Genomic DNA, 26,148 nt, shown 5'->3' on the forward strand with positions numbered 1-26,148 from the left:
TCCAATATAGTGAAGCGTTCAGAGTCAGCCACACCTCCACCAACTGATCCATCGTCCTCTCGTGCCTTCATATCACGATGTGGTTCAACGAGCACATGCACTGAACGCGGATCGAAGCTGTCTATGTCCTCTTGCTCAGTACGTAGGAAACAAATGTCTCCTGATCGCAATCGCAAGCCAGAGTGTGCATCCCTATCTTGCTCCACGACGCCTAGACAATCCGTAGCTCCTCTTTCCCGCATAATGACCCCACCCATCGAGGAGCTTTCTACTTCTTCATCTGATTCATCAGACCACCCTACTGGCTACCGCACCGTCCAATCCCTCCGCAAAATCCTTGATGAACAATCATCCTCCACCTCCATCAACTCTCCCCCTCGAAAAGATCCCAAAAAAAGTCGATCGCCCAATTTCATGCCTGTTACTCCCACCCCCGCCCCGGTTGCTGGCACGTCCACTGCCACTGCCTCTATATCCCGTCTCTTCACGAAAGGCAGACATTCATCATCTACGCGACCCCCTTCCCCACCTACACATTCCTCCCTGAAAGTGCCGTCTGTGCCTCCGACACCTCGTTCATCGCCAAGTGCAGGCAGCCTCTCAGAAATGTTTGGAAACGGGGTGGCCAAAGTTCTCGGGAGTGATTGTCCCTCAGGCGTGTCGACGCCCAAGCGCATCAGTTTTGCGGAGCTCCCAGAGTCATATGCAAGCTCACGTGCAGGGTCTTCGAAAATCTCGGAGAAGCGGAAGAACCGAAGCAGAAAACGCAAGGGGAAATATGAAGAAGAGGGTGAGACACTTGGGTGGTTTGGGAGGTTGTTCACTGTGGGGCCTGTGAGCTCGAGCTCTGCACGGATCGATGATCATATGGAGGAACGCATGTCACGAGGGTGGGGAAGTCGACCTGGTGGTGGGACGTTAGATGATTGGGCGGTATAGAGTTGATATCGGCAAGAATTGGAGGGATAAGTTATGGAGCGTGTATGAATATGTCTTTATCACCTTTTATCTACTTTTAGGTATCATGACGACGCTTTCTGACTCTGTTTGTATTGCTACGTATATTTTTGACGTGTACACTGACCTTACTTATATTGTTTGGCGGTGTTCACATCCGAGTCTATGCATGTGGCCTCGAGTAACTGTATCCTTGAACCGTCTCGATATGACACTGACTAAAGTGGTCCATCATAAGAAAAGCTGGCATAGAGCATAACAAAAGAATACATAAGGCATATAGTAGCGCAAACTGTCATATAGTTCGTATCTGCAGTCCAACGAGAAAGGTAACGTACCCCAATTCCCAACCCCACACCACTGATGGATAGTCGCCCCGAATCGCTACAAGAGGGCCCGTCCGTAGGTGACGACAAGGCCACCGATAATCCCAGCAAATGCCATCTGAAGAAACCCATAACCGGCTGATCGCAAGGTCTCTTGACCCGCCAGCCCACTAGGAATGCTGTACATCGACTGGTCAAAGGTCGCGTTGCGCATCACCGGCTGATCTATAGTTTTGCAGAACGGTACGTGCTGCATGACTGGAGCTACTGCGCTAGTTTCTGAGTCGCTGAAGTCTGCTGTCATGCCTTGGGCGAAGGCACCCGGCATGTGTTGGGAATGTACTGCGTACTTGAGGTCTTCCTCACGATCGCTGAGAATGACCCACACCGTCTCTTGTGATTTCTCACGCGGGATCTTGGCGAGGTGTGCAGGAGGGGCTTCCATCACACTGAAAAGTTTCCCCTCACGTTGTGCAGTGCGTTTGACTTTTGGAATGTCTTGACGTGGGACGCGGTACACGCTGTACAGTGGCGTGCCTGCACGGAGGGCCGTGTTAAGGCTTACGTCGGTGATAGGTGACTGCGAGAACGAGGACCATTGGCGGGGAGGCGGCGAATGAGAGTAATCCGATATGTAGGTGTCATCCTGCGGCTCGGGGGATTCCTCCTTGATAGAAAAGTTGGGATAGTAGTATAGAGGATCTGAGCTATCGGCCCAGTCGTCATCTGGATAGTCAGGACTAGGAGAATGCTCCATAGTTGAGGGCGAAATGTTTTCCTTTCCTGACCCATCATCGGACAGAGGTTCCGTAGGTGTGAGAGACACGTCGCGGTGAGCCTGCTCGTATCGTCTCTCGTGGGGTGGCGAGACCCAATTAGGGTTTCGCCAGTGCCAGCGGTCGCCAGGTGGAACCTGGAAGCCGTGGAACTCATATGTAGGTGGGGGTGTGTCTGGGGTTGAAAAAAGGTGCGATTTACGCTCAGCAGACCCAGGGCAGACGACCATGTTGTTCTTCCGCGTATGGCCCGCCATGGTCGACCCGCACTTGTGACACATCGGACGCTTCCTTTGCGATGTTCTCTGGGCAAAAACCATTGCTGTACGGCGTGTTCTTGAGTGAAGATTGTTCTTCTGTTCATCATGTCGAGTATGAAATAGAACGGAAGGCGGTTGCAATAGATGCAGGTAGGTCCGACCATAATGAGAATGTTGGATAGACGCCAAGATGGTACATGACTCACCGGCTGCTGTGTGATTGTTTTGTTGGCAGCGGGGTACTACAGTCCCACTCCTGAGCTTATAAAAGTTCGCCCAGTGGCGCGCCTTGCATGACATGACGTTTTGGCGGTGGTTCGCAGAACAAGTCCTTGGATTCAGCATGAAGGTCGCGCTGGAGACAAGAGTAGAAGTTCACCGGCAGATGGCAACCTGCAGAAGTGTCTTCGTTTAATCTGTTCAAATGTACAAGAAGTCCTTGTACTTTTTCATGGACGCCACAAAATACATACCCAGAAAATACAAGACGTTTACCAACCTCACCATATCGACGAAATTGTAATGTTCGGATGTTGTATTCTTGGTTGTTGATCGGGAGAGCACCTCAATGGTGATTGCAAGAATACAAAATACGGATCATATCTAAATAACAAACATTCTGAGCAAAAACTGTTGCTGTATGCAAATGGACGCAATGGACCTCAGGGCGCAGATATTGCGACTACACGTTTCCCATCTGTCCTCCCGATGTATCTCGACTGACAAAACTCGTATGGGCGCCTCCGAGGTAGACGACTGGTTATAAGGTTCTGCTCCTTGATGACTTGATATGGATCTCCCTGCCTAGGAGTCTGAGCTGCAGCCGCGACATCCTAACGAACAGAGGTCAGTCGCAAACGAAAAACAAAAATTAAACCACTTACCACAATGTACGCATTCGACAACCGTACCTGACCGTACCTGTGCTTTCGGCACGCGACAGATACATGTAGAGCCTTGGTAGTTCATATCCTGGAAAAATGAGTGAGTAATGTCTCAGCGAATTGAAAGGTGAACAATACCTTGGTCTGGATACATCTGAGGCAGCACAACTTTTCATAACCTGTCTTCTTCCATTTGGCTATCAAGCTGAAGCAATTGACGTTTAGTATACGCTAGACTTTGGAGACAACCAATTGACTTACTTCGCATCTGCGTATCCCTCCTTTAAAAGCCAGTCGTAAAGTTCTTTCGTGATAGCTTCACGCTTATAATAGAGCTCATAGATGTAACGCGATCGTGTATGTGAGATACGCATGATGGGCCAGAGGGACTCGGCCTTGCGTTTGCCCTCATGAGACTCGTTCTCAGCGTCTCTCATCTTCTTCGCATAATCATCGAGAATCTACTGACATTGTCAGAATTGGAAGAGCCTGCTGATTATCATTACCCACGCTTTCAATATCTTCGTAGCCTTCTGGGGGCTTCTTCGTCCTCGTTGTGCGTATTCTGGGCATCGTTAATGACGAGGAGGTGAGAGCGACCCGTGAGAACTTTTCTTCGACACCAATTTCTGACAAAGCTTACCATTTAGGGTCTTTTGTTCTTGTCCTGACTCGTCGACATTGTACGTCTGTGGCTACGTCTTGTTACCTTTCTGGCGTCGGTAGCCCCTACGAAACTATGATATCGCGTATCTCGTGTCAAAAGAAGTCTTCTCTTCAATCATTCTTCCGTGATCTAGGTCTATTCATGGCATAAAGACTCGTAAAAGGCGAGCTACTTGTATCCCCTTGTAGTCATGACATGTAAGTAAGTATCATTGCTGATTATGCGTCGCCCATTGGCATGCAGAGTGAGTGCTTACATTCTATGTAATAGCTTATCTCTGACCGATGAATCGAGTCTCATTATCTGGACCTTAGGTTGGCAAAGGTGCTCTTTTCGTCACTTGTCATGATGAATCTTAGATTATCCTTGTTGTAGAAACGCGATCCTTCCAATAGCCGAGTATCGCATTTGCTCAGTCCTGAAAGCACGGGGATCACGAATGCGGTGAGCACAGACTCCATCTATCGGTTAGACTCATTACCAATGTTGTCACGCGTGTCTATCCACGGGCCCCCCGCAAATAACGTCCGATATCAAACAGATATCAAGGTTCTTGTATCTAAACCTTCTGAACACAAGTAATTATAGTCCGAGTTTCACCGAAACCGGTATCACTGCATCATTTTTCGCTACCTTCTAATCCGCTGTTCGATAGAACAAGACCACTAGGCTAGCAAGCTGTCCCTTGAAAGTACTCAAAGCGGTGCCCTATGCTCCGAGTCTGATCTCCTGGGTTCGCTTGGATGCTGGCCACCCACATTGCGCATTCACTACAGCTGCTTCAGTGGAAAGTATGTTCAGCATTTCTTTCGGAGCACAGATGGTCGGCTCCAATTTGGTCTCGGTCTTCTCGTTCTTTTACTCGGTTGCGAACAGGATGATACTATTTACGATCGAAGACGACGTAGCGAGCGAGCGCTTTTATCAACTGCACTTCACATTGGCCGACTTGGGCGTGCCCGTACTTGCACAGATGTATCACTTGATGTTCTGGCTACCTAGCCTATAACGTTCACGTTCCCCACGACTTCGCGGCGTGTTCGTATACTTTCGTAGTTCTCTTATTATGGCTTGCTGCGAGGCCATGGAACATACTGTGTGATCTGACGAATGCATGCGCTTTAGATGGCTTCTGGACCTTGTCACGCACACAAAAATGAAAATTAGTACCGGACAGAGATGATCAGCTGCCTCGTTTATAACTGGCACTAGTACTCGCCGTTACACCGTTCCGTTGGTTATGTAAGGCGGTGCTAGACACGATGGGTGTGGGAGGCGCGTCCATGTTGCGTCCATGAATGCACAAGGTTACTTCAACAACGTCGACCACTACATCCATCAGGCAGCGCAGCAAACCCACCCCGACCTAGTTTTAGGATTTTTCTGCTCTACTTTCTGACGCGCCTTGCGTCTTAGACATATCTGTTGGGTACTTTTTCGGCTCTGCTTTCAACATGCCACTCGTCGTTCCTGCTCTCCGTTTGTTCATGGTTTTTATGAATGTGTATGACACGTACAAGACTCTCAAAATACCACCTGGACGCAAGGGTGGTCCCCCTAGCATCAAGGCAATGACTCAGAGAAAGAGGGACCTCAAAGGGTGTCTCGCAGTTTGGGTTGTTTGGGTAAGGCATTGCTAGTATGTTGTTCGTAGCCTACGTAGCATGCTCACGCTGTCGTGCTGTAGTGCTGTCTTGCAGCATATGAGAGAACGTTTGACCGTTTTGTCAGCTTTATTATACCATTCTACAGTGAAATCAAGTCAGTTACACTACTGTTTCTCCTGCTGACCCGTGCTAAGGTAGGACGTCAATAACTTCTCCATACGAGCGAAGCTAACGCCTTATTCACGCAGGGAGCTGAACCTCTGTATTTGCATATTCTGCGCCCACTTATCAAACCATATGTGGACACCCTGGACCCATTGCTTGATCTAGCAAGGGACATTGGAGATTTTCTGTTTGCTCTCTCACAAGTACCGCTCAATTATGTACTCTCTCTATGCTCGGGTCTTCCTTGGCACACAGAAGAAAATGAGTCAGCCGCCGACCTCACAGAAAACACCCCCGAGTTGAGCACGACACGCTCTAGCAGTGACTCGAATGTACCTATTGTGACTAAAATACACGCTACTGTGGATTCAGATCCCCGGGTCGCGGCAAAGCGCTCAGTCGCTGTCCGCAGTGTCTCCAATAATAGGGTGCGACCGAAGTCCCGTCAACCTCCCGTTGATTCCTATGAGAGCATGTCGCTCCGCATGCGACATTCCAAGTCGTCCTCAATCACAACCCTCCCACACTATCCCAACGATACAGTTGGTCGTATTCATGCGCGTCCCACAACAAGCAATACTAGAACAGCTGCATACGAGATTTGGTGTCCCCCGCCGCCTGCGTACGAAGAGGAACACAGACGAAGCCGTTCGTCTATTGGACGGTCGGAAATAGCCAATGTATCCACTCCCAATTTGGCGACCCCTCCACCTACAGTTATCGTCAGCGAACCAGTTGACGAAGACTGGAGAGGGTACCCACCTTTTCCTTCGGCATACCCACCGACGCCCTTGACTGTATCTCATTCTCTTTCTGGAGCCATGCCATCCGAACGAGATAATTCGATCCACTCACCTTCTACCCAGACCACTGCAGTTTCGCCCATTTCGGAGAATACATTGATGGACCGTAACCAGGTCTTTGATGTATCGCTCCAGCAAGCGCATGAGCCCGCGAGCCCTGGTTCTCGCAGCTTACAAGTTCACCCTAGTATAGATGGGTCCCAATCATCCGGCGGTGCAGGCAACCTGGATGAGGATGAGGATGCGTATAGAGATGACGACGATGACGATTTTAATGTCACTTTACGGACTCCTTATCGCTCATTCCCGTCGTCAGTTGCATCGAACGCGTCTTCCTCTGTGGCGAGCCTTCCAAGTGCTTTGACCACTAACGATAACGAGTCGTCCCTGCGTACCAGCAGCTCATCGGAGTCCACTCGTTCCTTTCATACATCTGATTCGTCGCATTACGCAGGACAAAAACGCCCATACCCGACTGTTACCACGACAAGTCGAGCTGCAGCTGTCGGCACTATACCCAAGAATGCTGCCATGCGTGGCAAGGCTACTACTACTGCCCCGTCTTACGGAAACGACCTTGACTCTGACCCCAGCGAAACTGATGATGACATTGATAGCAGTGATGGTGAAGATAGTGCAGCCAAGAGGAGAAAAGTTCTTGAGCCTACACGGCGAACCACATATCTGCGTCCTACTGCCAAGCCCACTACAAACGTCCGCAAGCCTTCATTGACTGCCAGAAACTTCCCGGCATCCTCCCGCGGGAAAGTTAGTGCTCCTGCACCCAAAACTGGTACTCGCGGTGGTTCACGTACTGCACCCCAGACGGTAGGAGTAGCTTCCCGTGGAGATACCTTGCGCGGACAGACACGAAGAAGCACATCAAAATTGCCGTCGCAGGACGCTGGGACCTATCCTCGCACAGTTACCTCACGAAACAAGGCTTGATGTCAGTTTCATGACTCCAAATTTAATGCACTCTCTTTCTGAGCTCCCTTTCATCCACATTATCGTTCACTGTAAACAAACCATGTTGCTTAGTACATACACATTCTGTTGCATTCAAATCGTCGTTCGAGTATCAGAAGGTCCTAATGGTCCCGGCATTCATTTGATGTGGTCTTACTAGTAGCGTTTGGATTGTTGGAGAGCTCGGCTTCTCCCTGCCAATATGCCTTCTGTTGACTTATTTGCAATTTAAATCCTCTGACTCTGTTACCCGCATTCTTTGCAATGCATCCAAGGGAAATGTATACCATCACTAGAATTCGAGCGAGTGCAACCCTCACACCAACGGCAGCGTTCTCCAAGGTAACCCGAACAACGAAGTTCTTGCCGACCGCTGTCTCCTCTTTTGCGACCCGGTCAAACGCTCAAAGTATGAAGCATGCAGTGCTCAATGGTGAAGTAGTATTTCTGAAACTTGCTCGCGGGCAAGTCACCACATATACTACTATATAATGCATGCATCTGATTTCTTCCATCAAGCCAACTCAGCGATCACTGCCGCAGAGCACCACTGCGATCAAACCGGAATCGAAACTTCTTGAGTATTTCTCGCTTTTTCTGCAGCGATGATTCAAGACATGAACCGCCTTGAACATGCGATAACCTCGAGGCAAGAGTCATTGCATTGTTCGATGGAATATCTGACGCTGCCAGTGGCGCCTACATGCGCACACTGGCGCAAACTCATTGGCATACTACGGTAAATATATCCCAGCCGCAAATACTAATCGGCACTATTGAATTGGCACAGCACAGGCGGTTTTCTACGTCAGCAAGGCTGCACATTGGCAAGCGCAGCGGTGCAAGCGTCCCGTCGCTTAGGTCTCTAAAACGGTCTCACTAGATGTACGAACATGTTTATTGACGCTGGTGAACACGTTTTTTCCTGCACGCGCACCCCGTAATAACGTACTCGTGCACTAAGTGTTGGTCAATCGGTAGCGGGCTGTACTTGGACGAACTTCGTTATAAGACCCTGTGCAACTCAGATAAAATGGTCCCCATACCCTGGGGTGGTTCACATTCTCCTCTTTCATATCTCGCGATACCTCATGGATGTCCGTGAAAATTGTCTGGGTCGTGTCATAGGTTGCGAACTCCGCTGTATACCACCCAAATATGTAAGTCATTTAAAACTTGATATTTGTTCTCGTTCAAGTCTAATGGTTCCTCTCCACAGCTCAAATCGTGTTGGGGGCTGAAATGGTGCCCCAAATTTTATGCTCGAGGACCAAGCGAATTCGACGTTGGGGTTTTAACACCGGATGGAAAATACAACTCCCTAAAGACTGATGGTTCCTTGGCTGTGGAGTATAGAGCTCAGGATAGCATTGCGAATTTGAAACCATCTCCAAGCTTGCCCAGCACTATCTATGATACTGATGGTCAGCTAGGATCAAGGAGACGCGAACCGCCTTCTTCACCATCCTGGCATTTCAGTGTGCCCGCATCTCCTGCTTATATTATGCACGAGAGAACACAAGATCGACCTGATTTTATGCGTTATCCTGCCCATTCCTCAACGCCTCTGATTGCGCCGGGAGGGGCGGAGGGGTCTCGGCTACCCATACCTATCCCTGGACCAAGAACTACGGTGTCGTCGATCCAACCCTTCTCAGAGCCTTATACATCAGAGCTCTCGTATGCTCTACTTCCGGGACATTCGTCGCACCCATCGCAGAGCTGTGGTGCTCCAACAGTTGGGAAACCCCTGCATTTACACTATTTAAGCCCCAAAGTTACGCCTGCTGTATCGCAGGATCCAGCTGCCCTGCCGTATGGTGTAGCGCCAGAGACTCCAGAGCACCTGGTCTCAGATCCAGGAGACGCGCAGGAACAATATCTCCCCCTGGACAGCACCCATGCCCATTCCACACTACAGGTTCACCTCATGACTCCCACTATGCAAACTCCGCAAGCAACTCTGTTGGATTCATGGAACAACCTAGATTTCTCTCCTGCATCGACTCCTCCGATGTCATGTTCAACGTCGTTCAGCGCTGACTCTAGTTTGATTGGAGAGTTCGAACATCATCATGGTCCAGGAGTTGCGACTTCAATGTCGGAATTAATGGGAATGGACTGGGAAAATTCGACGCAATCCAACGACCAGTTGGAAGCAGGGGTGACGGACGAGGATTGGCAGCTGCATCGGACTTTCACGCGTTCCTCGCCGATGCATCAGTCGAGAGGGCTATCTCCTATTGATATGAGTGCGGATGAGCTGCCAGGCACCGATGATGGAGAGGAGACAGCGTACAATCTTTCCGACACCTTCCTCTTCTCCAGCGCCTTTCATGGTGCTTTCGCTTGCTGAAGGCCGCTGGGCAGCTACTCAGATAGGCTGCTGTCCATCACATTCATCTTTCTATTTCCGCTATTCCAAGTACCTGGCAAACATGATGCGCCCTCATGGTACTGCGCTATGTTGGCGTGTTGTTCGACAGGCATGGTTGGTTATGTCCGCCAGTTCACGAACACAGGCAAAGCGAAACAGAGCGCCCCTAGCTTCTGAGGACGATGGTGTTGCCAGAAGCGCGCAGGTGTATATTCATTTAATACATGAACATGATACCCATATGTTTTACTCGCATAATTGTCATATAAATGTTTGTTACTTCAGATCAACTTGGCATATATGGCGGGCGTTGTGATTCCATATTCAATATTTGACATGCGAGGTGTCACGCCACGCCACACACTGCAGGCTGCCCAGCCTTGCCTGGCGTCGAAATTTCAAATCCAGCATACCTAACTTCTAGCCACTTAAGGCTAGCAAACATTGTATTTACTACTTCCTTTCGGTTCATAAACCGACCATGTCCCACAAACTACCAGAGCAGTTGAGTGTCAATCCTGAACTACCTCCTCCAGCATATTCTGCCCATCCACATAACTTGGGACCGTCAGGGCAAGTGCAAGGACCAAGTTCTCCCGGGCCTCATGAACGGATTCCTGGAGCTTACCCTCACCGCGCCTCGTCTTTTTTCGGCTCAAACGCTACACCATCATTTATACCACCACCACATTTTGGGCCTACTCCTCTATTACACTCTGACCCTACCCTAGGGCTGCTACCATATTATGACCTGCGTTCTCCGTACGCTATTGCAGAAGCGACATCGCGCGCACGGTGGCGTTTCATTTGTGCTTCTCTGTGGGCGACCGGTATCGTCATGTGGTTGGTCGCGGCCGGTGCATTTGGAGGACTGCGAGATATATAGCCGCCTAGTGTGGCTTCTGTAGTAAGTGTGTGACTATCTTAATTGTTGTCTGCTAAATCACGGGAAATTCAGCTTTTTCATATGAATGAACAATATATATACGAAGCTTATTTTGGCCGGCACGCGTATATTTCTCCATGTATGACTCATGGTTCTGTCCATGTTTTACTGTCTTCTTTAGACAAAGGCTGATCATCATCCTCGTTTATAGATGCTCTATGTAAACATAATGTATTTCGTACAATACCCATGGCATTTTTACTGCATTTCTTCTCTTTGGGGACGACTCACTCGGTTCCCCGGAGCAATGCAGAATCCTGATTCCCTATGCTAACTTCTGTCAGTGCCCGAGCTTAGGGTTCAACTTGTGCGTGCGCACTGCGCAAGGTTGAACTTCAATTTCGGTGTCATCCTAGTGCGTCCGGCATCATCTTGCGAGACTAGGACCCAAACAGGACGGGACTCGTGGCAGGATGACCTAGATAATGCCAGTGGTCACTGGGGGGACAACATTTTTTCTGACCAGTGTTTACGGCAGCAAGTACCGATAAGCACTGTCAAGATAAATTGCATATTGTGCGTCGAGCCCGAGACACATAAAATGAACATATTATTGGACAATGTCTCAAACCCCAAAGATAGACGAAGATGAAATGTATGTGTGACTCTGATGCTCTTGTTTATATACTTGTCGATACAATATTTTCTGGGCATACAGCACAATATTGGCAGGTACAGAGCAAACGCCCGAAATTGCTCCGCTGAGCGCATGGTTACCAGCGCCAATAGACCTGAAGATGAACAGAATATCCGAATTTTATAATAATAGTTTACGAGGAAATAAAACTTAAAGAATTGTCACCGTGTCGACCACATCCGCATGCAGCTAGATTCAGTTTCGACCCTTTCGTCGGGGACTCCGTAGGGTGGTGTTACCAAACGACACCCACCTTTCAGCCAGACGACGACTTAATCAAGGGAATTACATCTTGTCCACGACTCGGACTTGCCTCAGCTTCAACAACCAACTTGAAGGTCAGCTCGACAATATTTACACAATGGTAGAGCTGATACATTGTCAACCATCCTTCAAAGCTTCATTCTCCTCTGCCTTCTCTCCCACTCATTCAAAAACCACTTATTGTGCGAGGAGATGGTCTGTGCGTTTGTTGAATGGAGGGTGTGTGCGTGTGAAAGAATTAAGGTTAGGGTCTGTGCGTGGGAGAATGTGTGACTTTCGTGACCCAGATAATTGGTGGTGTTAATTTTTTTCGGTTTTGAATTCTGGGTCGGCCCCGCGCGCTTCCTTTTGTTCCTTCACACTTTGACAACCTCGATCGCACCTTCCACGTCGATAACCACAGCGACAAGACACTCTTCCTCACCGTCCACGGCGACGACCTAATCACACCGCTCGTCGTCTGCCACCTTTTCGTGCGCTTCATTTGCTGTCACTTCGTTGCCCGCTCAGTGTTGACCTCTCTTATTTATCTACTCCCACGCGCCGCGCACGTCGACCGCTATTGCTCATCGCTGTCACACTCATCGCCGACGTCATCTACCCTATCTCTATCATTCGCAATCGCTCATAGCCCATAAACACACCTCTTTGTCAATTTGTTTTTCGATTGTAGCCATATCAGCAATCACTGTCTCGCGCTACCTCCCACGATCGTCCGTACCACATTCATAACATTATACGGCTGTTGATGTCCAATTTCTAGTCTCAGCCATCCCACATACTTGTCTGTAATCACCCCGCGCACCATCCTACCAATCTGGCGTCCATAGTTCCCACTCCTCCGCCCATCCAAAGGCTCGAAGAGGACCTCATTAATCGTTCATTGCTCGACTCTCTCGAAGCCCAAGGAGACGCAGAACCCATTCATCCATCTCCGCAACCTGTCATGTCTCACTCAAACTCCAACTCTGGTTCAGGAGTACCATCTCCTGAAGCGCAGTTCCATATGCCACCTGTGAATAGGCCTGATTCCCCCAGCAATATCGATTTCAATGCCAACCACGAGAATGATCGTTTGCTCCGCACTTCCCTTCTTCAGCAACACATTGATGATAATCATCATCGAAATTCGGAGTCACTATTCTCTCACGGTGGAGTTCAATCCATGTATAACACATCCAATAATTTCCATCTCCCGGACTACCTCTCAGATGACATCTCCCTCAAGCAGAGTATTGCCGGGAGTAAGTCTCCAAACGACTTTGGCGCTGGGTCGTTAAGGTCGTCTTTGAGCGCTTATAACGGAATCAGTGGTGGCAATGCTTCCAGTGCTGGTGCCACCGGCTCATATCGCTTGCGTCAACCAGACGGTCTCCCCTCACAACCTTATTCAAACACAAACGAAATATTTGGGTCTCATCAGCCCTTAAATTTGCAACACCAACTCTCTCAGCAATCTCAGCAGAGTACGTCCAGGTCTGCCGCATTCGAGTCACGTAGCGGGTATGACTTCGGAACCAGCTCTCCGCTAGGAGGTAGTAAGGTTCCTCAGCAATTCTCTTCCTTGGACCCCTTCCTCCAAGCGCACTCCTCTAAGGGCCAACAACAGTCACAGGTCCATGACGCTTATCATCCACTGTCGCACAGTAACTCTGGTTCCCAGATACCTTACCTGAATGGCATGCACCTTCAAAGCCAGACGCCTTATGGTCCTCACTTACAGTCTAACGGCGGCGTTGCAGCAGTATCAGCAGGCAATGCAAGGCCCATCGGTAGTGTAGGGCAGATGAATTTGAGCGTCGAATCGCAGAGTGTCAATAGTGGACTACCAGAAGAGATTTCGACCATTTTTGTGGTTGGATTTCCTGACGACATGCAGGTCTGTACTGAGTCATTTATGACGCCCCGCAACTTCTGACAGCTAGTGTGTAGGAGCGTGAATTCCAGAACATGTTTACGTTCTCCTCCGGCTTTGAAGCTGCCACCCTTAAGATCCCAAACAAGGAATATACGGCATACGGGTCGGTCGGTGGTACGACTTCGACCACTCCATCTGGTCTTCCTCTCCGTGGAGGTGCCTATGCCGGTTATCTAGGCGCTGGTTCCAATGATCCTTACAATGTTGTCACCGTTAATCAAGGAGGGGTTGTGATTGACAATGGACGAGATGGCCCAACGACCTCCTGGCCACCCCTCGCCATGGCACTAGACGAGCCTTCGCACTTCCAAGTGGGACAAGGGCTAGGTGGCCAGCCACCCCGAAAGCAGATCATAGGTTTTGCCAAGTTTCGTACTCGTCAGGAGGCGCTTGAGGCAAGAGACCTACTTCAGGGCCGCCGCGTCGACATCGAGAAAGGCGCAATACTGAAGGCAGAAATGGCGAAGAAGAATTTGCACACCAAGCGAGGCGTTGGCATGGGTGCCACGACATCCGGAGGTGGCGGAAGCGTTTCTCTTGGTAATGGCATGGGGACTATCGGAGGGTTGAGTGCAAGCGGAGGTATAGGCTCGCTTAGTGGTCTTGGAAGCAATGCCGATATCATTGCTAATCTCGCCAACAATCTCAATTTGAACAACCTGGCTACACTTACCAGCAACAACTCTGAAATCCTCTCCCCGCGCGAGAGGGAGTTAAACTCGGTGGGGCTGGGCGGGTCTGGCTGGCGTGAGGGAAGGCTCGGGGATAGCAGTGAGGATGAGCGCGAGAACAGCATCCGTGACAGGCGAAGGGAGGCGCTTGGCCTTGGACTTGGTTTGATGCGCGGTGCTCGTGAACGCGCTCAAGCTGATGAAGAAGAGAGGGTCAGGCGCAGCAATGACCTCAAGCAGTTCCAGACTGACGCTTCTCGAATGTTGCCTGGAAATACTCCCGCTTTTGAACCTTTCCATTCGGTCTCCGCCCCCACTTTATCCCGTCATCCTCAGAGTGGTCTCCTTTCCCCTACAGGTGGGTCGATGTCCATTTCTGGGCTAACAGAAGGTGGAAGCAGCGGTCACAGCCCACTTATGGGAAATGGATATGGTAATATTATCGCTCAAACCGGCCGGGATGGCTCCAGCAATGTAACTCCTGATCACAATGGTCTTCGCGAGTCCCGAAGTATCGGACCTTGGGATGCGCCTTCTCCGCGTGAGAGGGAGGCATCCGGCATTCCGCAAACCCTTTCGTCACTGTATGCAGCTCGGAAGTCCTCTATGGTACCGGTTCGACCGCCATCCCCTCAGGACGAGTCTCCTCCTCTTTCCCACTCAGCCTTCTCACCAAGCGATGAGGACGACATGATGCTTCCACCGCACCGTTCTGGCGCGTTGCGCACGCTTTATCCCCTATCTTCCCAATTGGAAGAGTCGTTACACCTGCAGAGCCAGTCTCAGTCGATGGCACCTGGCAGCGCTACATCAAGCTCCGCTGGAGGGTTTGAGGGTGACAGGCCAGTCCTCCTTGCAGTTAGTACCAGCGCACAACCGAATTCGGGCAGTGCTGGTATCGGCTCACCTCAGCTTGCATCGCCTTCTTCCCAGTCGGGATCGGCAAGTTCGTCTACTGGATTGAATGGAGGAGGTAGTGCAACCAGTGCGGGCAACGCTGTCGGTGCAGGCCCGAGGAATGTTGTTGTCGACCAGAACCCGCCTATCAATACCTTGTACGTGGGCAATCTTCCGACAGGGTCCGTTGGCAGTGGTTACCCTGCAGGGTTTCTGGAGGATAGTCTGAGGGAACTTTTCTCTCGGCGCCCGGGGTATAGGAAGTTATGCTTTAGGCAAAAAAGCAACGGCCCAATGTGCTTCGTTGAGGTAAGTGTTTGTACTTGTGGTCACGGTACAACCACTCATTCAAGACCTATGCAGTTTGACGATGTACATTTTGCCACGAAAGCTCTCAATGAACTGTATGGTAATACTCTCGGTGGTATCGTCAAGAATGGCGGTATCCGCTTGTCATACAGCAAGAACCCATTGGGCGTACGCACACCAACTAGTGCTGGTACCGGTGCATCCTTGGTCCAACAACAGCAAGGCAACGTTCACTCTGGTGTTACATCTCCCTTCCCCCCTGAGTCATTCCAACTTCGTCACCCCTTCGACGTCGACGCGTCTATAGGGATGAGACGCGATAGCTCGAACACGACATCTCTATCCGGGGCGTATAGTTACTCAAGATCACCGCCCCCTCCACGGTTCTTCTCACCACCTCCGTCATCAACAAACTTCGGCATCGCACCCGTGCCGTCCGTCAGCAATGCGAACGCCTTCCCTCGTGGCTCACAAGCCTTCGGACTACCTTCACCTAATGGCCTACCATCAACTTTTTCGCCATTCGGTCTCCCACTTTCGTCGCCTCGTTCGCGCGCGAGTGGTCTCCCTCCATCGCATGCCTTGATACCCGATCAGAGCTCAGAAGGTTCCCTGGCTCACGATCACCCGCAGCATTTCCCGCATCGCGCTTTGTCGCCTTCATCGACCACACTAGAGGCCGCTAGGGCCGGTTAAAGGGACGAACTTAAATTCCCTCGTATTCTCACAGTCCGCATGCAAGCATCTACAGCACAAATCTGCAAGTTATATATATATCTGTACTTACCACTCCACGACATGATTGACATCCCTCCATTTCTCATTGATCGCATGGTTTTCCCCAGAGCCCACTTTTTCGGACTGTCAACTTCGCCGTCGCCTCCAATTTTTTATTCTTCCCCGTCTCGCAACCATTAATCGCAATCCTCCATTCTACATACTCACAATCGGGCTGTTTTCTTCTTCGTCTCTGCGTTCGTATCATTTGCTCCCACAGATTCAACTATCCTATTGCTCGCACGTCAACCTGCTGATATCTCTACTATACTAGTTTACCACTTGTTGTTTTAGGTACCTTCGAGTTCTTGTTCCTGCATTGACTCGTGGCTTGCATTTCGCGTTCATCTCATATTTCGATTCTGCATACCACCTGTTTTCTGAACTTCGGGTTACCGCCCAGCATTTTCTCGACATTCTCATCTACACGCGTTCCATACGCACGTTATGTATACTACCGTGAATGGTTTGATGCTGCTGGATTGTCAGAAATATAATTCGTCTACACACGTGCGGATTTATTCACTAGCTTGGACCTACTTGAGAATGAATATCAGCTGAAGTTGAACGGTCACCGGTCATATAACACCGCCATCATGGATACTGATTTCGACGAAACATATGTCCTACTTCTCCTCGCAGACTCTAATCTACCCACGGGCTCATTCGTCGCGTCCTCTGGGTTCGAGTCCTATGAAACGCATGGATTCTTATCTCTTCCATCCACATCAAATGCGGGAAAGGGAAGAGCAGCTACGGCGGGCACAGTCGCCTTCATTCAAGACAGCCTGCATACCTACGCCCGAAGTGCTCTTCCATTTGTTTCAGATGCCCATCGCACAGTAGATGCATTCAAGAATCTCAAGGGCAAGCCAGACATCGGCCATGACGCTACAATCAAGAAATTGCTTGAGCTGGACGAGCTGTACGAAACCATGACACTCAATCATGTAGCTAAGCGCGCCTCGAAAGCCCAGGGGGTAGCACTCCTCACACTATACACAAAAGGGTTTGCTCGCCCTTCAGGCCCCAGTGATGAAGACCATCTCTCAAAGAGCTTGACCGTTCTTATCGATCGTCTGAAATTGATGGTTCGCGGAGAAGAGACGCATGGCCATCTACCCATGTGCTGGGGCGTGCTGACTAGTACTCTTGGGATATCACTTTGTATGTTTGATATTCGAATCCTCGATATGAAATCATAATTGTTTTTAGTGCGAGCGCAGCACCTTTTTCTATTTCTCCATGCACGTTCACTTCTCTCCTCAGCGGTTCGTTTGAATACGATAGGACCTTACAGTTCTCAGCAACTTTTGCTCCACTCAGTGAGACCGCTGGTCGAGGAGGAAGTGTCACAGAATAAGAATATGCATACCGGAATTTTGATGGACATGCATCACAATGATGCAGATAATCGACCTGCTACGACATGGCCCCTTGGCGAAATCCTCGCTGTTCGACATGATTTACAGCACTCGAGAATATTTAATAGCTGATGAGAACTGTATGTCGCTTTTTAAACTTGATGGAAGATGAATTTCCCTTATACAGCTACCTGCATGACTGCGCGAATCAGGCAGAAAGGGGAGTACAGGCACTGCGAGATTTTACTGTCAATGGATCATCAATAGTCCGTCAGAAATCCTTAGGCTCTAGTTGGGCGCACGTTGAAGACCAAGCACTTTGCTACCCTTGAACATACACTCTCGCTGTAAACTCCCCTCCTCAGTTGACGAAACATACAAGCCATGCCTCACTTGGACGATGTGAATCCATCATTCCAGCGATTGTTGTTGATGTACTCCCCTCACTATGATTTTGTTGCTGCATTCACTCAACTGCAGTAACCCAACTCCTATGTAAGAGTTGTACCCACGCACAACAGAATTTAGCGACTCAATAACTTCGTGTACGTAGCCTGCGTGCCGCATTCGCATCATCCCTTGGCGATTGATAGTCAGTATTCTCCGTAGGGCCAAAGCACATCTTGCGACCTAGAATGGGCCACTGCTTTAGGACTTGTTCTAGCATTGTTCAGTCACCCGTTGTGGAACCTGCTACCTGAGCTTCATTTAACAACTTTCCCACTGAGATCGCTCTCTCGTCCTAAGACATGCTGCTCATCCCAGTCTTACTCAACCTGACGAATATGAAATTCATACTCAACCGTTCTCAAATTCTGTCTTGTCTCCCCGGCTGTCAGGTGCGCTGGACTGCCCGAAATGCTGCACACGCTATTGATGTGAATCGGCGAGCTTTGTGGGTGTCTCGCTGCCACTCCACAGCAGCCCCGTCTGCGACTAAGCCTCATGGCCCCCCAGCCCTGCTCTGTGCACCGTCGCTCGCGGATTCAAGCTTGAACCTTCTGACATGCTGCCTGAAGCAAGATCGTCGACGGAAAATATCCCCCCCCTTCTTTACCTGCTTGATAGCGGAACCTGGTGCTTACCTTGGGATCTGCATTCCTTCCTTCCATCTCCAACCTATCACCCTCCTCACACAATTACTGAAACAATTTTGCATGCCAATGGTCGGTCTTCGGGCGCTATTGCATCTCAAGGTAACAATTTACCTCAGTGGATGACGCCCCATGGGCTTCGTTTCAGAGCTTTGAAAGTCCCACTGACTTTCCCGCGCATCGAACTCTTGATCGATCTAAATGCGTTTAGCACTGTGCAGATGGAACTGTTGACGTTCTTCTTTCGCTATTGAAGGCATACAGCGTACCACTGAAGATAAAGGCGGCTACTGGGATCTGAGACCGGAGAGGGGTGTGTTTCGTTAGATGATGGTCGTGTTATGGTGTTCTGTTCTCGTGTGCACTCTTGTGTATTTTGTCAAGGCTGAATACAGGTTGTTAAGCTGAGGAAAGATGTTATGATATAACTGATGCTATTCTGGATCTATGTAGAGACTCCCAATCAGTTGTCCCACTTCCTGTATCATATACATCTTGGCACTAAACTTTGGTCAAGACTTTGTTGCTTAGGATTCATGAACGTTAGCCATAGGTAAACCAACCAACCATAATAGTAGTCTCGGTTCCAGATTCTTTGATAGTCAAAGCTGCAGTCAGCTTAAAAGATACACGGGAGATCCAAGACAACATCCCCAATGGGATTGTCCGCCTTCATGGTTCAGTGAACACTGGAGACGTACATCTGGCATCGCCAGGGCAAATTCAAAGGTCCAATCCACCTCAATAAAAATCAATTCTAATCACCCCTTCGTGCGAAAAAAAGATGGTGACTGCAACATCTTCTGGAGTAACTACACACCAACTTGGGTCACCGAAAGCGGCTGTTCTACACAGGATTGTGAGGATGACTGGTACAGCAGACTACAGTGCACTGATACAAGCCACCCATTTTTCGCGGATGGAACCTTGGAATATCGGGAGAAGGGGGGACTTAAGCTAGGTAATCACATAAATGGCTTCAATCACAATCGAAACTAGGAATACGCACCGTTATGCTGCGGTGGTCAACGCTAATCTTGCAGAAACTTCGGCTTGGCTTCGGACCAAGTTTGCGAGGTATGTTACCATCAGAGTGTCCTGCAGTCCTGCGGTCCAACCGCCATCTTCCTCTACGCCGGTACCCAATACGTCCATAAGATACCTCCCTACAGCCTTGTCCCCTACAACCTCACCGCGCAAGACAGATTGCACATAGGCAAGTACTCTGTTGAGCATGTTTTGCACGTCTGTCAATGAGGATGCAAGAACATCGAGGTCGGTTTGGTTGGATAACGGGTTAGGAGACAACATCAGGTCGACTAAGCAAGAAATTCAATCGATGGCGTGTTGGTACACCTGATAGACTTTAACTCACGGCCACTGCGTTCTGCTTCATGGAAGCGAAGTTCGCAAGGGATTGGAACAAATACACAATTTTCGGGTTTGGGAAAGATCCCAACCGGTGAGCTAGATTGGTTGAAATAAGATCAAGGAAACCGCATGATCTAGAAGCTATAGCACGTACCTTACATATGCCTTCACTCCGGCACTCTTTCCCTCCTCTGTTCCAGTATCAAGGGCAACGTGTACCGCTTGATTTGGTGCGGTCTCTTGGGAGTAGAAATTTTGAATTAAGGCAGAGTATGTGTTTAGGTCTGAGCCAGTTGAGTACCATCCTACGATAGTTTCATTGGGCCTAACACGAGTGCAGAGGTCATACATGGCACGGTGGTAGTCCATGTCTACTGCAACCTGCTCATCGGTCTCCGAATGGAGGACAGCAAATGCAGACTTGATATCAACGGTCGAGTCTGTGCGTGTACCAAGAAGGGTACCAATGACACGATGTTGAGCATCTGTTCGCCGAAGGTAGTGGTCAAGGATCGAGAAGAGCGCGGACGGATGAATCGTTAGTGAAGTTGGGCGCGTCCTAGCAGTTCATGAGACCAACTGCATCATATGGCAAGTTTTGAATGAACTCACGAAGGTACACCATTTGTACTTGTGGAAGAATTCTGTATATACGCCGCTGATGAGGATGAGCGTATAGGCATTTTCAGAGATAATAAGTGGCTAATCTCGCTGCAGTGATCAAAAAGTCGTCGGAGTTGCAAATGAAGGGACTTGCCTTTTTCGTGGGTCCTTGAAGTTTCTTAGTTCCCGCCAGTCATCAAACATTTGCAGAAAATGCCTTCCGAAGAGACCAAGGTTCGACTAATGTCCATATGGTTGCCGTGCCCAATACTTATTGTGCTACGCAGGAACGTATCACGAAACTAGTGGAGGTTGGCCGCGTACGTTGGTTCACACCCGCGCTGAACAGGATTACTGACTCTCTGCAGACTCTGGTGCACTATGGCTGGATACCACTCATCATTTACATTGGCTATACTCGGAGCACGCCTCAGCCCACCCTTATTAAGTGCGTTGTCTCAGTGCCTCTCGTTGGCCTAGTAAATTTTTAACATATTGAACTAGGCTCATAAGCCCACTCGCATAAGGAATTACTACTTGGATGCGCACTTCCCGCTGTATTTTATAATTCAGTCTACTTAAAAAAAGTCAACTCTCTACTCAGTGATCAGGTGCTGCTGGGAGTTTGAGGTTTTATTCATCAATCCTGAGTGGTCTATCATGTGATGCCGATGGAACGTGTTTGTCGACTTAGGTAAGTTTTCCCCTTCTCCCTTTCACTTGCCAGGATTATACTCCGTGGTGGTTCTCCATGCGAGGGCCCTGAATTTCCTCCGCTTGTAACCGTTTAACTTGAACTGGTTTATTCTGTGGTACATGTCGATGGTATTAGGCCAGATATGAGCACTATGCGCGCGACTCTTTTGAAGAGCTGAAGGCTGACCACGATGCTTACTTACAGGAATAAACGAGGTAGTGTGTCATGCAAAATACAATGCGATATACTATATTTTAAGGTATCAAACGCAAGATAAAGTCCGCAACGTCACATATACACCCTTCTCAGCTCTGCGGCGCTGGTAATTCGTTGGCACATGGGGCAGAGTTTGGTTGCCCCCAGACAACGAAGCCAGCATTCACGACAACATGTGTGCCAGCATCCTGTTGATACCGTTGGCTCGGTATAGTGTGAAAGGCAGATACGGCACAGGCTGGGTGAAGATGTTGAGCCAGTGTTAGATTCCTATGATTGACTATTAGTTGGGGGTGTATATTAACTATGCCTTGAACTTACCAGAGTCCGCAACTTGTTTTCCAGAGCCAGGATCAGTGCGCTAGGGTCATTTCGTGAGCGCGCAGTGATAATGTCGAGGTCGAGTTGGTCCATCCCGATCGGTTGGATAGCATTGTTTTCTATACTATCTGCCCGCTTCAATAAGACCTTGCCCTCAACTACTAGATGTCTGAGCGTCTGTCGTTCTTGGACAGTTCCTAGATGACCATCTGTGTCGACGTCGATATCTTCATTCTCAGCGTGCAAATCTCGGTCACTTGAAGGCAAAGCCAGGACATCAGCCTCGCCAAACTGTGCCTTGCCGAACACTGCTTCATCCTCGCCATCTATGTCCACTTCATCCTCGACATCCAGTGAATTAGACGTTCGAACATGGATACCAGTGCCTGCCCATAGAGTCAGCGATAATTTATGTTGTGTCGTGACTTCCGTACTGACCTCGTAGACTTGCACTTGTAATGACCCTCGTCCTAACGCTACCCCCGCCACCACCTATATCAAGATCCTCTTCCTCATCCTGTAACCGCTCTCGCTCCAACCTAGCGCTTTCATGTACTAGACATGCATCCACATGTGCCTCAACGACATCCCGATCGCCTCTGACTACCTGTGCACACACAGGACATGACGTCCCTCCCTCAACTTCCATAATCCAGGATTCTGTTTCATGCTCCTTAGCAAGCTCTTTGAGGCGCAGATGTCGTGCTTTCCGTCGACGCGTAATGGTTTGAATAGTCTTGCCAATGGCAGAAGGAGATGTGGAGGAGGATGGGATAGAGGTGGTAAGAGATTTGCGAGCTTTTAGTGCAGAGCGTCGGGCGCGGTTGCTCGGGCTGAAATGGGTGTAATATCAATTGCTTGTGCAAGGTAGTAGCAGACAGTTAGACGCACCCTTCTTCCAAGTCATCAACTTCTGCCAAGACCTCCGCCTCACCAATATGCCGAATGATGTCTTCCACCCTTTGCATTTCAAGAGCCGCATGAGCCGCAAGCAGACGCACAGGGATCAATTCTGTACATGCCGGACATTGCCTTGTCTCTGCTCTCTTAGCTATGTGTATCCTCATTTAGTTGAGGTCACATATCGAAGAAAGTCACGTACGCACGTTTTTTCACTAGGGGCGCGATAACAGGAGCTTCCGAGTGAGTCGAAGAGAGTGAAGAAGAGCTCGGGGACGAATATCTTGCTCGTTTCTTGCCTCTGGATGCTCTCGTTCAATATACTATTAGAGCAGCGAACAAAATGAAAGCACGAACTTCATTGATCTCGGACGTCCCATTTGTAATGTCATTTTGGTGCTCAATATTCCGGGGAATACGTCCACATTATTCAGTGATGTGAGTGAAGCTGAAGCAGGTTTTGGAGGGATGGATTGCATGCAAGCAAGTTGGATGTAGCCGATCAGCTGGAAAGACATTGGTCCGATCAGATCTGAACCACGTGACTTTTGCCGTCCAGAGGTGCTGCAAGTCTTTTGTGATACATAGAATTTCATACAGCTGACCACTTGAAGACCAGGATATGCGGTTTACGTTGTACAATAATGGGTGAGATGTATTATCGAACATGCTAATTAATAATAAGTATCATACTCAGGCTTCGAAGCTTGGAGGAGTTGCATATGCACCCGTACCCGCACTATATGGCCTACGGGAAGCCATGCATGTTTTACTATACGTCAGACGAATACCACCGTTTCTTATGAGCCCGTCGAGCGTGGAGCCAGTGAGGTCGTTGAGAGACATCGTGGCATGATGTACATCCTGAAACTGCCACCGCCATAAATCAGAATGAGGCTGCGAGTGGAAGAAAACATCTTACGTCGACAAAACACATCATTCGCCCGTCGCTCTTGCGAGTGAATAGTAATCTTCTATAACCCGGGCGCAGAGAAAACAAGGCTCTTAATCGAGTTTCAAGATAGTCACCAAAATCCCCTGTGCTCCTAGGGAGATTATCCACGAAAAGCGTGTTTATGGGAGGATATCTGTGACTAGGTTTGATGTACCCTTGTCGCAACAACTCTCTAGGAGCATGAGGCACAACCGTCTTGTTCTCGGGGTCTGGGGGATAAAATGCGAAAATTGAATCCACAGAATCATCTACAGTCGGGCGTGATAACTTCGGCTGCTGCTGTCTGTGTCTCATGGGTCCAGGTAACGGTTTGGAGGGAGGACGAGAGTCTTCGTGTGCCATTAGGGGTGACTTCTCGGAACGAAATACACGGCATGTGTCGTTTGTTTCACCTGAACAATTGGCAATGTCTTTACTGATAGTGTCGACTAATTGTACAGTTGTCGGACGACTTTCCGTGCTCGAGATCGGGCGCCAGCATTCCGAGATAAGGGCCCAGTGTTTCTCTGAAATGCATGGATCATCCGGCCGAGGCGGAGTTGTTCCTACAAGCAGCTTTGCTATGATACGAAATTCAGCCATGATGCCTCTATCTGTATACCACGGAAATCTGTTAGAGAGGATCTGGGGAACATAGTCAAGTCAAAGACAACTCAGTGATAAAAGACAACTTGCCTGTAGCATCACGCTACCAAAAGAATATATGTCACTTTTTGGTGTAGGCAAATAGGAAATCTCTGGATCTCCAAGAAGCTCGGGAGCGGTCCACCGTATTGCACCGGGACGGCAAGATGACGGGGCAATCGAAGATCCACCTTCAAGTCCTCCTCCTATTACGGTAGAAAGTCCAAAATCCACAAGGCACGCCATGCCTTCTGCGTTGATCAAGACATTGCTCTACAGACCATCTAATTGAGATACAGATGCGTGTAAAAACGATTCTCTTACACCGGTGAGATCTCCGTGGATGAGAGGGAATGAGTGTACTTGAAGATACTGGTCTAAGACGATACAAGTGAACTCGGAGGAAGATGACCCACAGTAATCTAAACCAGCTGCGACATCATGAAGCTGTTGTGATTGGTGGTTCAGCTCACATCTAAAACGGCAGATAGGCCTCACCAGCCATAACTTCGATATCAGTGATAAATTTCCACCATAGGTGTCCAAGAAATTTGTCAATGTTCCATTGGGTATCCAGGGCGAAACGAGAGAGATGGTCTCGGGGGGTCCAAATCTCGCTGTTACGCCTATGAATGGCACGATATTCCGATGTTTTAATTTCATCCATATTTTGATCTCTCGACGGATTCTCTACAACGTGACGTTCAGCCTTCAATAGGAATGACGGAGAACAGATCCCACTGACCCTGATATCATCTGCGCTAGGCAGAAAACGCAAAGCCTTGACAGCAACCTGAGAAGAAATTATTATATTTTGATTGTTCAACACACAGAATTAAGGCGCTCATACTTGAATTTGACCTGATGTGGTCTGGTAGATGCCTCTGTAGACATTTCCGAAAGAGCCTCCAGCCACAGGATGGTCATCTAACCGGAGAATATGACCGGTGAGGTCTACAGGCGCTTCTACTGCTTTGTTCATTTAGTCAGGTCAGATTGAAGGACGGAGTGAGTTATGTGTGGGGCTATACTTGTATTGTGTTTTGCGGACTGGCCTAGGAAGACATGGCGCAAGAGCATCTAAGAAGGTGGCTGATGCAGTCGAAGGGTTCAGCCGAGGGAGTCAATCTCGAACAGTAACTAAAGCGGCAATGAGTCGGATAAAGTGTTCGAAGAATTGAACAAAATAGTCTCCCGAGTGAAGGCGGTGGTTGTCAATGTCATTACACCCCTTCACACAGCTAGTTTTTTGAGTCTAACCTGTTTGTCTCAATTCCTATATGGTCATGGAAACTGTGTCGTATGTAGGGGCACTGCATACCGAAAACATTTTTTAGCAGCTGCCGCATAATCTGCCGCTTCCATGCTGTCCAGTCATGATGCATGAGCTGCCATAGTGATATGGGTATCTGGGTAAAGGCGGAACACCATTGTCAGAGGCGGGAGCACCTGGTTATACAGCAGCGTAGTAGCATTGCAAATAGAGACCTGAAACAGTGAGAGGAATGAATCGAGCATACCAGTTTATGTTTATTCCAGACTTTGCTGAGACCCCACTTACAACCGGCGGGTATATGAGTATATTTATACTCTCTTGACCTCCTACGCCTACAGACGCGGGTAGTCGGACAGATCAACCACATAGAAGGCCAATACTACAGTGTGTATAAAAACCTGCAGTACGAGTTTGTCGAAATTTAGCCTTGCGGGACTAATTAGGTGACAAATGATGTTACAAAACCCCAATTAGGATGTAAAAGTCACAGCCAGGCCAAATTTTGAAAAAACTCGTA

General features: G+C 49.0%; 12 protein-coding genes across 12 annotated transcripts; 7 read left to right on the top strand and 5 right to left on the bottom strand.

Moving 5' to 3' along the window:
- Positions 1 to 243: 243 nt before the first annotated feature.
- Positions 244 to 939, top strand: F5891DRAFT_1124882 (uncharacterized protein; the record flags this gene model as incomplete). The annotated part of the gene is made up of 1 exon (XM_041363925.1): positions 244 to 939. The coding sequence occupies one exon, from the start codon at positions 244 to 246 to the stop codon at positions 937 to 939; it is 696 nt and encodes a 231-aa protein (XP_041232496.1).
- A 141-nt stretch (positions 940 to 1,080) lies between these two features.
- Positions 1,081 to 2,851, bottom strand: F5891DRAFT_348804 (uncharacterized protein). The gene is made up of 5 exons (XM_041371459.1): positions 2,793 to 2,851; positions 2,699 to 2,735; positions 2,526 to 2,607; positions 1,296 to 2,415; positions 1,081 to 1,175 (listed from the first exon to the last, which is right to left on the bottom strand). Exon 4 carries the CDS (start codon positions 2,377 to 2,379, stop codon positions 1,342 to 1,344), a length of 1,038 nt encoding a protein of 345 aa, XP_041232497.1. The 5' UTR covers positions 2,380 to 2,415; positions 2,526 to 2,607; positions 2,699 to 2,735; positions 2,793 to 2,851; the 3' UTR covers positions 1,081 to 1,175; positions 1,296 to 1,341.
- Positions 2,852 to 3,123: 272 nt separating this feature from the next.
- F5891DRAFT_1124883 (G10 protein) lies at positions 3,124 to 3,776 on the bottom strand (the record flags this gene model as incomplete). Its single annotated transcript, XM_041363926.1, has 5 exons — positions 3,124 to 3,152; positions 3,204 to 3,291; positions 3,342 to 3,408; positions 3,465 to 3,664; positions 3,714 to 3,776. The coding sequence occupies 5 exons, from the start codon at positions 3,774 to 3,776 to the stop codon at positions 3,124 to 3,126; spliced, it is 447 nt and encodes a 148-aa protein (XP_041232498.1).
- Positions 3,777 to 5,140: 1,364 nt separating this feature from the next.
- On the top strand, positions 5,141 to 7,733 carry F5891DRAFT_999418 (uncharacterized protein). The gene is made up of 3 exons (XM_041378540.1): positions 5,141 to 5,495; positions 5,558 to 5,671; positions 5,726 to 7,733. Exons 1-3 carry the CDS (start codon positions 5,325 to 5,327, stop codon positions 7,391 to 7,393), a joined length of 1,953 nt encoding a protein of 650 aa, XP_041232499.1. The 5' UTR covers positions 5,141 to 5,324; the 3' UTR covers positions 7,394 to 7,733.
- Positions 7,734 to 8,505: 772 nt separating this feature from the next.
- F5891DRAFT_974757 (uncharacterized protein) lies at positions 8,506 to 9,770 on the top strand (the record flags this gene model as incomplete). Its single annotated transcript, XM_041376477.1, has 2 exons — positions 8,506 to 8,574; positions 8,613 to 9,770. 2 exons carry the CDS (start codon positions 8,506 to 8,508, stop codon positions 9,768 to 9,770), a joined length of 1,227 nt encoding a protein of 408 aa, XP_041232500.1.
- Positions 9,771 to 10,021: 251 nt separating this feature from the next.
- Positions 10,022 to 10,950, top strand: F5891DRAFT_348881 (uncharacterized protein). Its single transcript, XM_041371460.1, has 2 exons — positions 10,022 to 10,698; positions 10,750 to 10,950. Exon 1 carries the CDS (start codon positions 10,273 to 10,275, stop codon positions 10,675 to 10,677), a length of 405 nt encoding a protein of 134 aa, XP_041232501.1. The 5' UTR covers positions 10,022 to 10,272; the 3' UTR covers positions 10,678 to 10,698; positions 10,750 to 10,950.
- A 1,403-nt stretch (positions 10,951 to 12,353) lies between these two features.
- F5891DRAFT_348909 (uncharacterized protein) lies at positions 12,354 to 16,191 on the top strand. Its single transcript, XM_041371462.1, has 3 exons — positions 12,354 to 13,517; positions 13,571 to 15,433; positions 15,488 to 16,191. Exons 1-3 carry the CDS (start codon positions 12,585 to 12,587, stop codon positions 16,127 to 16,129), a joined length of 3,438 nt encoding a protein of 1,145 aa, XP_041232502.1. The 5' UTR covers positions 12,354 to 12,584; the 3' UTR covers positions 16,130 to 16,191.
- A 554-nt stretch (positions 16,192 to 16,745) lies between these two features.
- F5891DRAFT_348903 (uncharacterized protein) lies at positions 16,746 to 18,019 on the top strand. The gene is made up of 3 exons (XM_041371461.1): positions 16,746 to 17,377; positions 17,426 to 17,714; positions 17,787 to 18,019. Exons 1-2 carry the CDS (start codon positions 16,807 to 16,809, stop codon positions 17,704 to 17,706), a joined length of 852 nt encoding a protein of 283 aa, XP_041232503.1. The 5' UTR covers positions 16,746 to 16,806; the 3' UTR covers positions 17,707 to 17,714; positions 17,787 to 18,019.
- Positions 18,020 to 19,679: 1,660 nt separating this feature from the next.
- F5891DRAFT_1181236 (Mov34-domain-containing protein) lies at positions 19,680 to 20,722 on the bottom strand (the record flags this gene model as incomplete). Its single annotated transcript, XM_041366021.1, has 4 exons — positions 19,680 to 19,987; positions 20,044 to 20,135; positions 20,194 to 20,598; positions 20,652 to 20,722. 4 exons carry the CDS (start codon positions 20,720 to 20,722, stop codon positions 19,680 to 19,682), a joined length of 876 nt encoding a protein of 291 aa, XP_041232504.1.
- Positions 20,723 to 20,835: 113 nt separating this feature from the next.
- Positions 20,836 to 21,594, top strand: F5891DRAFT_999440 (mitochondrial import receptor subunit TOM7). Its single transcript, XM_041378541.1, has 5 exons — positions 20,836 to 20,876; positions 20,930 to 20,962; positions 21,011 to 21,090; positions 21,147 to 21,336; positions 21,544 to 21,594. The coding sequence occupies exons 1-4, from the start codon at positions 20,856 to 20,858 to the stop codon at positions 21,166 to 21,168; spliced, it is 156 nt and encodes a 51-aa protein (XP_041232505.1). The 5' UTR covers positions 20,836 to 20,855; the 3' UTR covers positions 21,169 to 21,336; positions 21,544 to 21,594.
- On the bottom strand, positions 21,595 to 23,282 carry F5891DRAFT_999441 (uncharacterized protein). Its single transcript, XM_041378542.1, has 6 exons — positions 23,134 to 23,282; positions 22,983 to 23,077; positions 22,768 to 22,927; positions 22,315 to 22,709; positions 21,877 to 22,262; positions 21,595 to 21,825 (listed from the first exon to the last, which is right to left on the bottom strand). Exons 1-6 carry the CDS (start codon positions 23,253 to 23,255, stop codon positions 21,628 to 21,630), a joined length of 1,356 nt encoding a protein of 451 aa, XP_041232506.1. The 5' UTR covers positions 23,256 to 23,282; the 3' UTR covers positions 21,595 to 21,627.
- Positions 23,283 to 23,426: 144 nt separating this feature from the next.
- Positions 23,427 to 25,465, bottom strand: F5891DRAFT_999443 (kinase-like domain-containing protein). The gene is made up of 8 exons (XM_041378543.1): positions 25,206 to 25,465; positions 25,101 to 25,148; positions 24,854 to 25,045; positions 24,772 to 24,802; positions 24,680 to 24,717; positions 24,407 to 24,628; positions 23,699 to 24,355; positions 23,427 to 23,646 (listed from the first exon to the last, which is right to left on the bottom strand). Exons 1-8 carry the CDS (start codon positions 25,335 to 25,337, stop codon positions 23,470 to 23,472), a joined length of 1,497 nt encoding a protein of 498 aa, XP_041232507.1. The 5' UTR covers positions 25,338 to 25,465; the 3' UTR covers positions 23,427 to 23,469.
- Between the last annotated feature and the right edge of the window lie 683 nt (positions 25,466 to 26,148).

The sequence above is a fragment of the Suillus fuscotomentosus genome (assembly GCF_016647785.1).
Source record: "Suillus fuscotomentosus strain FC203 chromosome Unknown F5891scaffold_3, whole genome shotgun sequence".
Taxonomy (NCBI): domain Eukaryota; kingdom Fungi; phylum Basidiomycota; class Agaricomycetes; order Boletales; family Suillaceae; genus Suillus; species Suillus fuscotomentosus.